Source organism: Hyperoodon ampullatus (genome assembly GCF_949752795.1).
Source record: "Hyperoodon ampullatus genome assembly, chromosome: 11".
Classification (NCBI taxonomy): Eukaryota; Metazoa; Chordata; class Mammalia; order Artiodactyla; family Ziphiidae; genus Hyperoodon; species Hyperoodon ampullatus.
This window is the reverse complement of record NC_136924.1, coordinates 85,277,772-85,295,457: the sequence shown is the minus strand read 5'-3', so window position 1 is coordinate 85,295,457 and position 17,686 is coordinate 85,277,772. Positions and strand designations below refer to the sequence as shown.

The window sequence follows — 17,686 nt, the reverse complement described above, 5'->3', positions numbered from 1 at the left end:
TTTCGCAGAGTCTCTGGAAAGGACGCCAAGAGGCTCTGCTTGGTCATATGCCTGTCCCTAGACCACAACTGTGTTCAGGAAGCTGAGGTACTTAGTTTGATCAGCTTGGGTCACACACCCACTGCTACACTGCTGAGGATTTGCGCGAAACGTCCACCAGGTAAGAGAGGTGACAACTGCTGAAAGGAAAAGGTTTTCAGTAGTCCAAAACCAAGAAAACTAACAGGTGTCTACTACACTTAGAAGGGAATAGACAAGGTTGACTTCCAAGTTTTTCCACCAGACAGATGGTGATATTTGATAGAAAATGCAGACAGATATGTTGAAAGGTTAACTAAACCTATTGTGGTGATCATTTCCCAATACATACAAATATTGAATCATTACATTGTACACCTGAAACTAACATGTTATATGTCAGTTACACCTCAATTTTAAAAAAAGAAAGAAAAAGAAAATGCAGAGGTAGAAGCAGTTTGAGCTTCTCCTCACATGGTTACCAAAAATACAGGGTTGCTCTGGGAGAATTGTTTTTAAAATGTTGAACTTAAGGTGCTTGGAGGACATTCGAACGAGGTCATCTCTTGGAAACAATGAGTCAGAAGCATAGCAGAAAGACGGACGTTTAAAATATAAATTTTAAAATATAAAATTGATTAGTGTTCGGGTGCACCAGGGTGTGCCGTGGAAAACCCACCACAATTCCTAAATGGGGAAGTTCTTCAGCAAAAGATCGGTAACCTGTGTTGCCTATTTTATTAATCTCCATACAATATCAAGCCCCCCAGAAGCTACACTTCCTTCCGGGCGTTTCTGGCTTTTCCGTGCCGGGCTTGGACTTGGGGGTCGCCCGGGCAGAGCCTACTGGGCCTCCGGGACCCTGCGAGGGACCCGCGGACTACAATTCCCGGCGTGCCGCGCGAGGGCGCGGGGACGTGGCGGTGGGCGGGGCCGGGAACAGCCACCCCCGCGAGCGGTCGGGCGGGGAGGTCGGGCGGCGCCGAGCTGAGGTGGCGAGACAAGAGCTCCCGGATGTGGAGAAGCTGGGGAGAAGGCGTGGGAGGAAGATGGACTCGGTGGAGAAGGGGGCCGCCACCTCCGTCTCCAACCCGCGGGGGCGGCCCTCCCGGGGTCGGCCGCCAAAGCTGCAGCGCAACTCCCGCGGCGGCCAGGGCCGAGGTGTGGAGAAGCCCCCGCACCTGGCGGCCCTAATCCTGGCCCGCGGCGGCAGCAAGGGCATCCCCCTGAAGAACATTAAGCACCTGGCGGGGGTCCCGCTCATTGGCTGGGTCCTGCGTGCGGCCCTGGACTCGGGGGTCTTCCAGAGGTGCGCATGTGCGAGAGTGGGCGGTGCGGCCAGGGCGGGGGTCGTGATGGGGAGCCGGGCCGCCGGAGGGGCAGGGGCTCCGGGGGGCAATCGCCCCCGGAAGGGTTGTGCAAGATCCGGGGTGTCTGGGCCCTGGCTGCCAGCCGGGGGAGGAGGGGCTCCAGCTTCTTCCTTGTTCCGTAGCTGCTAATAGCCGTGAACTTGGGACCGTTCCTGTCTCCGCCCTTGAGAATAACATCCGTAAAGGGGGAGATTTCCTCTTCTCTACCGTCTGCGCTGCCCGGGTTGACCTCGCAGGGTAAAAGGAAAGGAGTCCTCCCTTGTGAAACGTCTGCGATAATCTGTGAACTCCTTTAGGCAGTGGCCGTTGGCTTTCCCCTGTTGCCCGGCGTCTGATACCCACCTGGTGCTGATCAATTAAGGAGGCATCGGGTTCATGAATGGAATGGGCTGTCAAGGCTTTTCTCATTTCAAGCTCAGCTTGGAGATCCTTTTCTGACCTTTGGAAAATACTCTAAGCTATCTGCCTGTGAGTCAGCACAATCTAGACAGCTCCCCACATTTGTATGTAGGTGCGAGAGAGTGAAAAACCGCACCGCAGGACTGTTTGATGAAATGCTTATAAATGGTTTGATCATACCTTTGGAACCTCGTTTGTCCTAAAGACAGTTTTGATTGTGCATCATTTAGAGACATGGCCATATGCCGTATTGGTCAGGAGTTACAAGCTTATGTCATTCATAAAAGAAGGGAGATAGAATTCTGTGCCAAGAATGAATTTACACATGGTAATTTCAACCTAATTATGCTTGAATTTGTTACCGTGGAAAGTAAATTATTTTCACCTTTTGATGTTTGGGTTTTGGTTTTTAAAGAGATGGCTGTTTGGGGAGCATATTAATTACCTACGTTAATATATGGATAAATGATTTTCATTTAACTGTTCTTGTTTACAAAGGAGGTACCAAAAAAGTATAAATTTACTAATTTTCTTAATGTTTTTATCCAAAGGAAGTCCTGGGTGGTGCAAGGTAAATAAGAGCTGGCACACAGGATATAACAGTAATGTAACAGGAAGTGTGCAAAGGAGTGATAAAGAAAGACTGGGGGATTTGGTTCAGTTCAGTAAACACTGAACCCTAATTTCTGCCATACACATCCAAGGCAACAGCAAGATGTGTGTGACATGGTTCTTTCCGTGTTAAGTTCACAGACTTTTGGACATTTCTACCTCGTTACAAAGGGTACACACTGGGGGAAAAAAAGGACCTAGAGAAGGTGCATCCAGTTAGTGGTGATGTAGTAAAATCCTATTTTTGTGACATAAACTAGAGAGGAAAATCACATTCATAATAGATGGAGAACAGAACGCATTTACAACGCCAGTTGCAAATGTCAAGAAACCCCTTTCAAAGTGGCTAAACAAGAAAAGGTAGGGCTTGTTTGAGATACAGATTCAAGGGCAAAAATGATTCATTCATTCAGCAAACATTTATTGACTACCTACTATGTGACAGGCATTGTTATGTGTCCTTAACCAAGGGTTATAGCAGTAGGGTCCATCCCTAGGCTGGTGGAGCTTGCATTATAATAGGGAGAAGACAGTTAATATATGAACAGTGTAGACTGTATCAGGTGATAATACATAGTTTTAAGTAAAAGAAAGTAAGGGGATAGTGCACTTGGTCACCATAATCCTCTATTTCTTGATTCCTCTAGATAGGCTCTCCCCTTATGGTATGGGGGTAGTTTTGCTGAGAACTGCAAAACTTTCCATACATAACAAACAACTCCAGCCAAACTTCTGTGTTCAACCAAACTCTGTCATGGTTTCTAGCAGCTTAAGGCCTTGTTCTTAGGATGATCCCAGCCCCCGAAAATGCGTGCTCAGTGCTGCCGGGAGAATTTACCTATGTTGTGGCAGATAGCCCCTGGATGCCCACTTAAAACAGTTAATTTAGAAAGCTTGCAATTATACATGCCTCTCTGCCCTTTGAGTTCTAATCTACCACCCAGAAGGGCTAGATTTGAATTTAATTGACTTATTCTGAAGCTGTCAGTTTGGAGCAGTCTTCCTGCTTCTCCCCGGCTGCCTCCTTCAACAAATATGTACCCTATGAAGGAATTGGGGAAAACTGTAGCTTGCCTGATTTGCGTTTTTCAGGCCTGGAGATTATTTTGTTCAAAATCATTTTGACTTAATTGAGTTTCTGGCCTGCTTAGAATCAAAGCTAACGATACTTTCAAGGTTGCTAACTTTGCACACTAACTTGGAGAGTTAACAGTCAAGAAAAATGCTGAGATAATATTTTCATTTAGTAAAAAGCTGTTGTTTGAGCTGAGTTTTTAAGAGCTTCGTTTCAACAGTGGTTGAGTGCTGTGTAAGTGAATCTTAGAGTTAATTGATTTTTTAAAATGTTGACTAACGTGAAAAATAAACATAAGTTTTGGTTTCATTTCTAGGGTGTGGATTTATGATTAATGAAAGGCCATGCTCTGTTGTCCTTGAAATGGCAGTTTATGATTTGAAGTTGCTGTCGTAGGGATCATGGTTGATACTCCTGTTCATCCTGTTAGATGTAGTATGACTTCATCTGAGGCTAAAGCCATTGGCGTTGAACTTTGACATTTACTTTATACTTGATTTTAAATTTTATTAGCCCTGTTTGTTCGTTTGCTCATTCTTTCTCTTTTGCCCTCCCTCATCTGATGCCCCTAAACCAAAGGAGAATGATTGACTGACTTAGTCCTTCTAATAAATGATGATCATTGTATTTTAAGTGTACCTATAAGATGCTGCTTTCGCATTCATAATGCCATTGCCTTACATAATACATACAAATTAGACATTTGGACCTTTGAAGGTCTGAAAGCAAAACTTCAGTTTTCCTTCCAACAGAGTCAGTGAGGATTAAGTGAGACTGTGTAGCTGTTCCTTTATTACCATTCCTATTTTATTATTTTCAATAGCTAACACTTATTAAATGTTTGTTCTGTATTGTGATTTATGTTGAATTCTCATAACAATCATATTAGGTAATTACTACTATTATTACCTCCGTTTTACTGAAAATTGAGGCTTAGGGAGATTTGACCTAGAGTCATATAGCTAGCTTGTGGTAGAGCCGGGATTTGAAGCCCTTTCTTCAGAGTCCATGCTCTTAACCATCTACTGTTTCATTCATTCAACAAATCGAGCACCTGTTATGTAGCAGGCACTATAAAAATACCTTGTAAAAAGTAAAGCATTGTGGAAAAGTTAGTTATTACTTCCTGACCTCTCGCTGTCTCTACCAATCCGCTGAGAGTTTCTCAAGAAAATGGATTATATATCCCGGTGTCCAGAGTAGGGCCTGAAACAGAATAGGCAGTCAGGAATCATTTCACGAATGAAGGAATGAATGAATAATAAAAGGGAGGAAAGAAGAAACACAGGCAAACCTCTTCCCAACCTCTGTTATTTCATATTTACTGATTAGCATTTCCAAAAGATCACTGAATCCTGAGGTGTTGAATGTTTATTACAGTAAAGATCAGGATAATAAAGTAAATGGCTTCAGTAATTTATTTCACTTAGTGATGGAAACCAGATGTCAAAAGACTCATCTCTTTCTTTTACTGTTCACTTTTTTACTCTGTTACCCTCACCACCCTCCTTTTATCCTCTCTTTAAAAAATTCACTACATTTTTGTTGGTACTTCACTTTGTTATATAACTTTGTGACACTTTCCAGTGAAAAACTTATCCCAAAATTATTTCAGATTTTGAGATGGAGGAAAATGAGGGCTCCTATGTTCTGCCTTGCACAGAATGACATGAGTAGATATGACACACTTGACTCCTAGCCAATGGCTCATCTTGTTTACTAGGTTTCCTCTGAAAAAAAAATTGGGGGCACTGTGGGGGTTTATTGACTTTATCTCTAAATTAAATCATCTGCCAATAGTAAAGGCAATAAATGAAATTAAATTTATAAATGAAAGCCAGAGATGTTAGAAATTTTTCTTTAGTTTCTTTTCACTCTTGACAGTTGAGCATAGACGTCTGAAACATGCAGGTTCTCATTCGTTCAGTAGATACTGAATGAAAGGGGTAAAAGAAATAGAGTTGACCCTTGAACAATGTGGGGTCAGGGGTGTCGACTCCCCTCCCCACCCCGGGCAGCCAAAAATCCCAGATTAGCTTTTGATCCACCAAAACTTAACTACTAATAGCCTACTGTTCACTAAAACCTTACCAGTAACATAAACACATTATGTTTTTAAATTTTAATTGATTTTTTTAATTGAAGGAAAGATTCTTTAAATTCTGTAGTGCTTTACAATTTTCAAAAGTTTCACACATGATTTTATGTAATCCCATAATAACCCTTTTTTTTCCCCTACCCCTATATTGGCCATCCCCCTTTCCCTCTCCCCACGGGTAACCATGAGTTTTCTAGACCTGAAACACATTATGTTTTATTTAGTTTTATGTTTTATTTTGTTTATGTTTTATTTATTTTTTATTATTGATCAACACATTTTATAATATATGTATTGTATAGTATATTACAATAAAGTAAGTTAGAGAAAAGAAAATCATAAGGAAGACAAAATACATTTACATTACTGCACTGTATCAATATCATAAGTTTACTTTGTTTACAAGAGGAATCACCTATCAGTATCAATATTGTCATATGTTACAAAACACTGTAGATATTACACATATTACTAACACTGAACATCAAAAATGAAAAGATAATGTGAAAAAGAAATTCATATTTATTTACAGGTATAATGATTCGGGCATTGATAACAAAGAAGCAACAGTATGATTGCTTTATGGTAGCCTATTGTAATCAGTATGATTGCTTCACGGTAGCCTAGCCTATACACTAATGAATGAATCATTATAAAATTTTTATGGCATACAGTATTACAGTCATATTCATAATACAGTGTCAGAAACATTGTTCCATTTTTTTAAAAAAACACCTGTGATGATGGGCAGAGTTAAAAAACAGAAAAGTAAAACATTATTAACTTTATGTTAAATATCACTCATGTCTATGTAAGGATAGACTATTATCTACATATGTTTTATGCGTTCATGGCACACCTTTTTTTTTTTTTTTTTTGCGTTTTTGTGGTATTATACTTAGTCATCTTGGCTGGTTTAATCACATCGTTGTTGTTTATTTTTTGGCCATGCCTCGCAGCATGTGCGATCTTAGTTCCCCAACCAGGGATCGAACCCACACCCCCTGCATTGGAAGCACAGAGTCATAACCCCTGGACTGCCAGGGAAGTCCCACCTAACTTTTTCTTATTTTTTCCAATATTACTAGGCTACACAGTTTGCAGTTTTTTTTCAAATTGTAGCAGACCTTCTAAAATTTTTCCAGTACATTTATTGTAAAACATTCACACAGTTCAAACCAGTGCTGTTCACGGGTCAACTGTATATGCATATACCAAAGAAGTCATTCAGATTTCTTTGTGTAATGTCACTATAAAAACTAGAGTAATACTCACATCTTCTGTTTCTAGCAGTGGGGATTTGTAAAGGTCAAGGAAACAATTCAGTACAGACTAGTACACGCCCCCAAAATAATGTTTTATATTTTACTCTTAGTCGTCGTCTTATAAAGTCCAAATGGTCAACTCTGTAAGCTGTGGTTAATAGAGCTGTTCAACTAAGCTCTCCTGAGCCAATCAAGTCATGTTCTCCACATCTTTAATTGTTATCGGTGGCTTTACCCACTTGATTATATGTTCAGATATTTATGTACCCATTGTTAGTTGGCGAAAAAAAAAAAAAAGAGTTGGCTTGTCTGATTGTTTTGGGCATTTAGTCTCTACTAAGCTTGAAACTCTTTCAGTGTTGTGGTTTGGCTAAGCCAAATCCATTTTTTTCTTAGCAAGTATATTAAATACACAATATTTTGGATTTTGATGGGGAATGAGAAGCAGTATCTTCTTTATTTTCTTTAGATTTGAACTTCTAGTGTTACTAGTGTCTTTAATATACCAGTAGCTTCAAAAATACCAATTATCATTTTTTTCTAATTTTATAAAACTATATCTAGGGCTATGTAAATAATATATATATAAATAATATGTTATATATAATATATTTATATATGTAAATATAAATATTACATCTAGGACCACATTTTTGATTCAGACATTTTAAAATGTGGTTTACATAGAAAATACTTTATTTTCTTTAAATTTTATATTACTTTCGATCTGTAACATTACTTGCTGGTACAAAAACTATTCTAACATTATGTAAGCTGTATTTTTGGGGTTGCAGAGCTCCTTTTTATCTTTAATGATTTTTTTTTTAGTGATTTGGCTTTTTATTTTTTTATTTTTTAATATCTGTACAGTGTTTGGGTTTCAACAGACCATGATGAAATTGAGAATGTGGCCAAACAATTTGGTGCACAAGTTCATCGAAGAAGTTCTGAAGCTTCAAAAGACAGTTCTACCTCACTAGATGCCATCATAGAATTTCTTAATTATCACAATGGTATGAGTTTGACTAATAGTTTATTCAAAATTTTACATAATTTCCAACTTGCCTATCATTTCACAAGACTTGTTTTAACATTTGAATTTAGATCTTAGTATTACTTGCTTGCAAAGAACTTTATTTTGATGTTCTTTTCATTTGTTTTTTCTTTTTAAGAGGTTGACATTGTAGGAAATATTCAAGCTACTTCTCCGTGTTTACATCCTACTGATCTTCAAAAAGTTGTAGAAATGATTCGAGAAGAAGGATATGATTCTGTTTTCTCTGTTGTGAGACGCCATCAGTTTCGATGGGGTGAAATTCAGAAAGGAGGTAATCTGTTGTATCAATCTTTATTTTAGCTCATTTTATGGAGAATTAATTTTTCATATGTAAATATTCTTTAGGAGTGGGGAGAGTAAAAAGGGAGCAGTAAAATAGAACATGGGATTCTTAACTCTAGTAGGTAATAACATTTATAATGTGTTCTAAATCTTGTGATTATTGAGGCAAAACAATGAGACCAAATTAATTCTCTACCAAATTACTTTTTACAAAGGATTATTTTAACCCTCTATTTGTATTTTGAGGAAGACATGTCATTTTTCTAGAGCAAATACTTTTATGTTGTTCTAGACTTGTTTGATAAACTCCCTATAAATCATAGAATTGTGGGAATAGAAATCTTCCACCAAAAGATTTTGGAGAACCTCAAGAATGAATTTGTGGAATTGCTTCCCAAAATTTGTAACTTCTTGTGCAAAAAGAGTTCCATAACGTTTAACTAGAGCCTGATTTCTAGCCAGATAAAGTAGCAAAATCTGTAATAAAGAATAGAATCACCAACAAATAGTTAAATGTAACATACTTGAAGAAAGGCAGTATGATTACTCTTCAGTGCCCTGACATTTGTTGAATGTAGGAAAGCTGGCCCATTTGTCTGTAAACTATGTTTGACTTAAAGGAGAGGGGAAGATGCAGTGAAAATGGAGAAGGTCCACAAAAGAGCAATTAAGAGAAGAAGATAAAGTTATAGACAGAAAATGATGATTTTTCAGCCTCTAAATATGAATGCTATCAAAATCAATGCAATATATCAATGACTACATTTATTGATTTCATTCAATAAGCATTTATTGAGTGTCTTCTCTGTAGCAAGTTCTGTGTTAAGTTTTATATATATAATATTTTGAACTTATTCACTAAATATCAGAAATAAGATATAGGAAGGATTAAAGCTTGAAAAACACATTTTTGAACAAATCAAGGAAGCCCAGTGTTAAACTGAATATTGAGCTTTATAGGATATATGATTAAAGTTAAAAAAGTTCAGAAAGTATCCACCCACAAACACAAATTTGGCAAAAATTTAGTGGAAAGCCAAGGGAATTCCTATATACCAATACTGAAGGCTTCATTTATTATATCATGTTATAATCATTAATGTTGGTATTGCTCAGCCTTCATTATTACCAACAATAATAATAAGTAAACATAATTTATTGTTATGTATATTTTATATTAGTATTTTTTAAACTACTGGTAAGAATGTATCGTACATTATATAAGCAGTTCTATCAATATGAAAGCTTCAATAATTTAATGGGGAAGTATTCATTTTTCTGTAATAATTCCATGCAAGTAATTTCTCAACGACATTAGATAAATAACACATACATTGTATTTCTGTACAAGCACATAGTGAGCAGTAGATTTAAAGGGCTCAAATATTGAATTATGGGTACTTTATAACAAATTCAGTTCTTTTGAAACTATTTTAAGGTTGCCTTTAAGGTTGTCCTCCCAAAGCATTTTATTTGTATAAATAGCTTAAAACTTTAATTACTCAAAATTTCTCTATAAGATACTTTATTTTTCTCTTATTATTGTTATTGAAAAGCAAACATAAATCATCAGAATTATTAGAGGTTTTGTTTCTTTTAAAAATCTTTTAAATTGTTTATTTAGATACAGAAATATTCTACCTTCTGAGTTCATTTTTATTTGCTTTTTAAAAAAATTACTGAATGAACATTTTCAGTGTTCAAAGCACCTGGGACTTACTGTAGCTTTTTGCTTTTAGTTCGTGAAATGACTGAGCCTCTGAATTTGAATCCAGCTAAACGACCTCGTCGACAAGACTGGGATGGAGAATTATATGAAAATGGCTCGTTTTATTTTGCTAAAAGACATTTGATAGAGATGGGTTACTTACAGGTTTGTGCCCTCATTTTGCAAAAACCTTTCAAACCCTTTTATCTATATACTTTGAGTTCTAAGAAAGAAGTATGACACATAAAGGAAAGTATTAACCCCTAGGGGAAAAGCAATAACTGACAAGATTTATCATCTGAGGCATTTATCCTGCACACTTACCCCAAAATTATCTTTGGGGTTCATTCAGTGAATATGGGAAGGATTCTGCTACAATTGTAACATTAAGATAAGAAATGAAACAAGTATTGAATGTTCTATATGTGTCCTGGTATTCATATTATTTCATTCAAAACTCTGTTTTTAATCCATAGTTGTATTACTGTCAAGTTGTGGTTGTACAGTTGAATAACCTTTATTACTTTGAAAAGAGACAAAAAACACAACAGTATAGTAGAGGTGAAAGAGCACCAACCTGGGCATCAGGAAAACTGGAATATATTGTAGTAAAATCTCTGTAACTATTTAACCTTGAATATATCATTTTATCTGTTCTGAGTCTTAATGCTCTCATTTTACAGTAAGGGAGTTGGATGTCTCTCTCATCTTTAGAGCCTATGTGGTTACATCATATACAATTTGTTCATTTTGGTTATAGCTATTCTTTATTCAGCACTTACTATGGACCCAGGACTATATGAAATACTACATAGGTTATCTTATATAACGGAATAAAATGAATGTTCCTAGTTCTGTTTCAGAGGAGGAAACGGCAGCTCTGAAAAATGAAGCAATTGGCTCAAAGCAAAAACAAGTTGTGAATGACACCGTTAGGATTTGGATTCAGGTTCTTATGTTACTCAAAAAATAGCATTTAAGAACCCCTGAACTCCAGTCTTTATAGTAAAAATTCTAATGTGACTCATTCTCTAAGGGGAAGGAATTTTTCCAATCTTCTGGTCAGTAGGCAAACTGTAGGCTGGCTGTTCAGTTAAGTTTGAGTATTCAGGAAAATTAGATTTGACATCTATAGATACCACCCTCCGTAAGCTCTTTGCTAAGGGGACTGTGATTTGACCCTTTCCTAAAGTGTGGAGAAAAATAGGTTTCTCATTGTAACAAGATTTGTAAAGAGACTGACAATTCTGAAAAATTAAAATTTCTAGTGATTGATATTAAGCTTCAAATGATTACAATCAAGAAAGGCCTCACTCCTCTTGCCCCATACCCCAGGATCATGACACTGTTCCTACCTTTGCCCACATGTGACCCAGACAGTTATTGTCCACTCCCATCTGTAGCTCAGGGATCTAAGACAGTTCTGTACAGTAGATACTACAGTTCCTTTTCCTCCCCAATCTTACCCCTATTGCAAATAGGAACAGAAGTTCCAAAAACATTTATACTACTGCTTTTGGATGATGATGGGAGAGACTACCAGAACAAAGGGGATACAATTAGGGATTCCCAGAAAATTCCCTGTGGTCAGAATACTGGAGGATGCATATTATTTCTACTCTGTTTCAATCTTTAAAATCTATTTAAAGAAAAATGGGAACTTGTACTGTGTAAATAGAATTTGAAAAATGTCAAGGTTGTTTGTTTTATGTGGTTTGAATATATGGAAAACAATAAGCTCTCCCCTCCAAAAAAAAATTATTTGTTGTATGTCTGGTATTACTGGCTTATTCATTTTTCTTAGTACTGTAGAAGTGGATTCATTGTTCTGTATTGTAATAAACTTTTTGATATGTGTGAATGCATGTTAACAACAGTCCTCGTGGCACCTGTGCTATCTTTAGGGTGGGAAAATGGCATACTACGAGATGCGAGCCGAGCACAGTGTGGACATAGATGTGGACATTGACTGGCCTATTGCAGAACAAAGAGTTTTAAGGTAAAAACAAGATTGTATTGCCTTTGCACTAGACCACAATGAATGATTTTTAGTAGATACATTTAAATTCACTTGTGGACAACTGATTTTTGATCCTCCAATCTTAGGATCTTTTGTAATTATTTTGCTTATGTGAGGAAGACATATACATAAAATATGCCTATAGATGGCTTATTCAGTAACTTGAGAAGCACATAATCTGGTTAGACCACACTTAAAATCTTTGCACTGTAAGTTGAAGTGTATATGTGAGGTTACTTGGAAAGGTAATGTTTGAGTAATTAAATGGAAATGGGTTATCAAGTTTACTGGTGTTAGCCAGATGAGAGGAAGTGATTAGTATCACACTAAAGTTCAAAAGTCTATTCTGGTTTCTTTTAGATTTGGCTATTTTGGCAAAGAGAAGCTGAAGGAGATAAAACTTTTCGTTTGCAATATTGATGGATGTCTAACCAATGGCCACATTTATGTATCAGGAGATCAAAAAGAAATAATATCTTATGATATAAAAGATGCTATTGGGATAAGTTTATTAAAGAAAAGTGGTATTGAGGTATGTGCCCCCTGAACATAGCAATGCATTTTAAGATTGTGATTTAAGGTCAAGGAACATGTGAGGGAAATAAGAGATTTACGTTTTTAGTATTATCAATTAAAATATCTGAAATTTAGCTTTCACATGCCTAGAAAATTGTGCTGTTTACTTTTAGATGAGTAGAATTAGTAATTTGTCTATCAAATAATTTTCTTATTTATTTAATGAGTATGATAGTAGGTGCTATCTAGTATTTCCGATAGGATCTTGCAACCAGAAAGATTTCACAGAAAATAGGTGTCAGCATTTGGAAAAGAGCAAATCTCAGGTGGATATTTTAAATGTAGCTTATTCTTACGATTGAAAATTTTAATTCAAAATAACAATACTTATGTGTATTTTCAAAAATGAAATTTAAGATGATTTCTTAGAATTCACTAGAAATCTTAAATACGTGTTTCTGAGCAGCATGAGAGACAAGTTAGACTTTCCTCTGAATAAATTGAATTATTGGAGAACCTTAGATTGTTATCAGACAATGTATATTTTATTTTTTACCTGTAAATAGAATCCTTCCCACTGTAGAAAACAGTCTTTCGCCTTTATTGGACTACTAGCAATCAAATGTGTTAAAGCTTCATCATTTTAAAATAAATTAGTTGATTTTACTTAATTATCCTTCAGACTACTCACTTGTGATTTGTATTATTTAAAAGGTGTTATTTTATTATGAGAGATTTCTGTTTTCTCATTTTGCCCTTTGTTTTTTTTTGTTGTTTTTTTTTTCTTAAGGTGAGGTTAATCTCAGAAAGGGCCTGTTCAAAGCAGACTCTCTCTTCCTTAAAACTGGATTGCAAAATGGAAGTCAGTGTACCAGACAAGCTTGCAGTTGTAGATGAATGGAGAAAAGAAATGGGCCTGTGCTGGAAAGAAGTGGCATATCTTGGTTGGTATCTTTCTATTCAGCCATAATAATGGATTGAAGATTTCTGATATATAGGAAGTACATTCTGAATATTTTTTGCTATTATTAAAATGTACATAGATTTGACTCCCCAGATTCCAATTCCAGGAAAGAAATTGAACAAATACGCCAATAATGGAGGGAAAAAAAGAACCCACCTAAATATCCTGCAAAAATAGATTTATGCAACCATTAAAAACAATGCTGTTGGGCTTCCCTGGTGGCGCAGTGGTTGGGAGTCCGCCTGCCGATGCAGGGCAGGCGGGTTCGTGCCCCGGTCTGGGAGGATCCCACATGCCGCGGAGCGGCTGGGCCGTGAGCCATGGCCGCTGAGCCCGCACGTCCGGAGCCTGTGCTCCGCAACGGGAGATGCCACGGCGGTGAGACGCCCGCGTACCGCAAAAAAAAAAAAAAAACAACAATGCTGTAATATGTGTTCCTTGACATGGTCACATGTCACAAGTTTTTCACTTTAGCATTAAGCAAGTATATTTATCAGGTGTCTCCTCTATGCATACTTGAAACTGGTTGCTGGGACTTATTGCTTACAGGGTTTACAGTCTAATGATGTCAACATTTTTGAATATCAGTAATGAAAAGTTATTAAAATACATAATAACTATAAACCATGTATGAGGTAAATATTTACAAGGACAATATGGGCCTCAGAAGAAGCACAGGGATGCTTTGGGAGCACGTGATCTGAGGACTTCAGGAATAGCCTTTGAATCACATGTGAAGATTCAGTGGAGAAAAATACTGTAGAACCTTTGATAGAAAATGATCCAATTTTTGTAAGAAGAAAACAATTTTAATGGAACATATAACAAATCCCAGCTGTACTTATTATTACCTGTGCAACCTTAAGCAGCTTCTCTAAGCCTTAGTTTTCCTATTTATAGTATAAACACAAATCAAACTTCATAAGGCTATTGGGAAAGAAATTGAAGATAATATAAAATCCTTAAAATAGTGTATGCATTTAGTAATAAGTGTATATCATTTATATAAGTAAAACTAAAATATATATGCCAAAGTATAGTGATTATCCATAAATAATACTAATTAGCCTAATTTTGATTTTTTTTGCCTTTGTTTATTTTTTTAAAAAGTTTCTACCAAGAATATGCATTACTTATATCACATAAGGAAAAAACTATAAAAAGTAGAGGTTAGAAAATCAAGAAAATAGAGAATAAACTCCAAATTTTTATTTTAAAAATCAGAGCAGTATTTTGTGTCAGCCACATAAATGTATAAAAGTGTATTCCTTTAAAATGTTGACACTTTTCTTTCTTCCAATTTTATTGAGATATAACTGACATACAGCACTGTATAAGTTTAAGGTCTACAGCACAGTGATTTAACTTACATATGTCATGCAGTGATTATCACAGTAAATTTAGTGAATATCCATCATCTCATATAGATACATATGAGATAATAAAAATATGTTTTCCCTGCGATGAGGACTCTTAGGATTAATCTCTTAACATACTGCTTTAATGAGTATAGCTTTTGAAAACAGGGGAACATGATTCCTTCAGCTCTGTTCTTCTTTCTCAAGATTGTTTTGGCTATTTGGGGTCTTTTGTTTCCATACAAATTTTAGTTTTATTCTAGTTCTGCAAAAAATGCCTTTGGTATTTTGGTAGAGGGATTGCATTGAATCTGTAGATTGCCTTTGGTGTAGTTATGATCATTTTAACAACATTAATTCTTCTAGTCCATGAGCACAGTATATCTTTCCATCTGTTTGTGTCATCTTCAGTTTGTTTTGTCAGTGTCTTAAAGAGTTTTCTGAGGGCAGGTCTTTTACCTCCTTAGATTTATTCCTCGGTATTTTATTCTTTTTGATGAAATACTAAATGGGATTGTTTTCTCAATTTCTCATTCTGAGAGTTCATTATTAGTATATATAGAAATGCAATAGACTTCTATGTATTAATCTTGTATCCTGCAACTTTACTGAATTCATTTATTCTAATAAACACTTTTATAAATAAAATTTAATAAAGTTTAGTTTCAGGGGTGGGTTATGCAAAGAAATACTTTAATTTTTATCATCTTTCATTGAAAACAGTTCAAATTTCAATACATTTAATAATACAAGAAAAAATTTCAGTAGATAAATGTAGAACAGATTTAAAACAAACGCTCTTAACCAACATTTATTAGTAGTATTTGGTCTATATTATAGTAATAGTTATATGCAGAATGGTGAATGTTAGATCCTGGGAGCTTCTGAAATTCATCCTACCAAAAAAATAAAATAAGAGGGGGAGGTGGAGAAACTAATAAGCAAGGCAGGGAGAGAAAGGATGTAGTTATGTCAACGTGATGGTAATTTTTCAACAAGCAGCATACAAATCAGAGAGAACTGTTAGAGACTTAAGAGGTATAGCAACAAAATGCAGTATGTGGACCTTTTTTGGGTTCTGATTCAAATAAATCAACTATAAAAAGACAATTTGGAGACAGCTGAGGATATTTGAGCATGTACTAGGTTATTAGATGATATTAAGGAATTAGTGTTGATTTTGTTGATTGGGTGATATTGTGTCAGTTTCTTAAAAATGTATGTATTATAGACAGATGGCAAAGAGTTTATGGGTAAAGTATGTTGTCTGGGAATTCCTTCTTCTCCCTTTCCTCCAAAAAACTTGGGGGGCAGGGAATGGACAAAAATATTGATAAATAATGCAAAATAATAATTACTCTAGATAAATTTGGGATTCTTGCATGTTTGAAATTTTCCTTAATAAAAAAGTTATTATAAATTATAATATATATTATAAAATTATAATAATTATTATAGTTTATATTAGATTTCTAGTAATTGTAATATGCATGGCAAGCAGAAAGTATACTCCATTTTCCTCTAATTGATAAGCGTTTAGTATGAATTACTTAGGAAAAACCCTAGACCTTAAGTATTTATTATACTTGGAAATGCTTTTATTTTTGTTCCATCTAATCTGTAGTATTCTAATATACAGTGTCTGAAGTTGCCAGAATTACTTACTGATTGCTGTTTGCATTATTTAGGAAGAAAATTTCTTCTCTCTTTAAATATTCAACCAGTGTTTCTTTAACTTGATAGGGAATGAAGTGTCTGATGAGGAGTGCTTGAAGAAAGTGGGCCTCAGTGGCGTTCCTGCTGATGCCTGTGCCACTGCCCAGAAGGCTGTTGGGTATATTTGCAAAAGCAGTGGTGGCCGTGGTGCCCTCCGAGAGTTTGCAGAGCACGTTTTCCTACTAATGGAAAAGGTTATTAATTCATGCCAAAAATAGAAGTTAGTGTTATGTTGGAAAAGAAAGTATACAGCCTTCTTCAGCCACTTTTCTTTTATTTTTGATTAAGTACAATTCCATGCTGTAATGTTAACAGAGAGTGTGATTTGATTTGTGATATATCTTAATATCTTTTAAAGCAGAGTCTTCTCAAACTGTAACTCCAAAACCTATGAAATAACTGTGCTGTACTTTTCTCTTTATGCAGGATCATTATTAAGAGATTGATTACAGTCTCTCTCAGATTTTTAGTAAATCAAGTAAGAACATCATCAAAATTGATTTTGTATTGTATCCTGTAAAATTGTGTGTTTGTGTGCTTTTAATAATGCTGAAACTTTATTTATTTTGGGACAGTTTGTCTGGTAAGACATGCCCTTCTATTAATTAATAAAATTACATTTCACAAACTTGATGAAAACTGTCTTGTTGCTATAGAAGAGATTTACCAAACATTGCCTTATTTCCTTTAAACACTGACCATGCAGTCAGCGTGAGAAACAAGCCACTAAATACCATCTGTAGAGCATCTGATTGTACTTCATATATGGATACATACAGCACATAAATACAAATACAGATGTCTGAAGAAATTCATGTATTGTGAAGGTTGTATATTGGTTTGTAGTAAATCGTTTGCAGTTACCTCAGAGATCATGGTAATTTTGTGTACCAAATTTGGCTATTATCACAATTTTACAGCCAGCACAAATCTCTCTCCTACCTGGTTAGATTCCAAGAATGGGACATTAGCTCATAAATGTGGATGCTTACCTAATAAAAACAATAACCATTTCCTGTGGAACATTTTCATCTGTTTCCACTGTAAAAAGAGTTCATGTAAAACTCTAGCAAGAAGCAAGCCATTCACGCCATGCTATATAGGAAGCTGTTTTCCAGTCAAGACTGGGTGGATCTGCCCCTATAGGCCAGACATAAGTTGGAAAAAAAAAGGATCATCTTCTACCTTAATTTCCTTTACATCTTGTCCTGGTTTTACTCCCATCTTT

General features: G+C 35.8%; 1 protein-coding gene across 1 annotated transcript; it reads left to right on the top strand.

Annotated features, from left to right (window-relative positions):
* Positions 1 to 1,053: 1,053 nt before the first annotated feature.
* Positions 1,054 to 17,067, top strand: CMAS (cytidine monophosphate N-acetylneuraminic acid synthetase). The gene is made up of 8 exons (XM_079714356.1): positions 1,054 to 1,327; positions 7,708 to 7,850; positions 8,010 to 8,165; positions 9,916 to 10,049; positions 11,789 to 11,883; positions 12,265 to 12,436; positions 13,211 to 13,364; positions 16,486 to 17,067. Exons 1-8 carry the CDS (start codon positions 1,068 to 1,070, stop codon positions 16,674 to 16,676), a joined length of 1,305 nt encoding a protein of 434 aa, XP_079570482.1. The 5' UTR covers positions 1,054 to 1,067; the 3' UTR covers positions 16,677 to 17,067.
* Positions 17,068 to 17,686: the final 619 nt, after the last annotated feature.

Coding starts and splice junctions, on each gene's coding strand:
- CMAS (XM_079714356.1), top strand. CDS start 1,068: ATGGACTCGGTGGAGAAGGGGGCCGCCACCTCCGTCTCCAACCCGCGG. Junction 7,851..8,009: donor ATTTCTTAATTATCACAATG/GTATGAGTTTGA, acceptor TTTCTTTTTAAG/AGGTTGACATTGTAGGAAAT. Junction 8,166..9,915: donor GGGTGAAATTCAGAAAGGAG/GTAATCTGTTGT, acceptor TTTTGCTTTTAG/TTCGTGAAATGACTGAGCCT.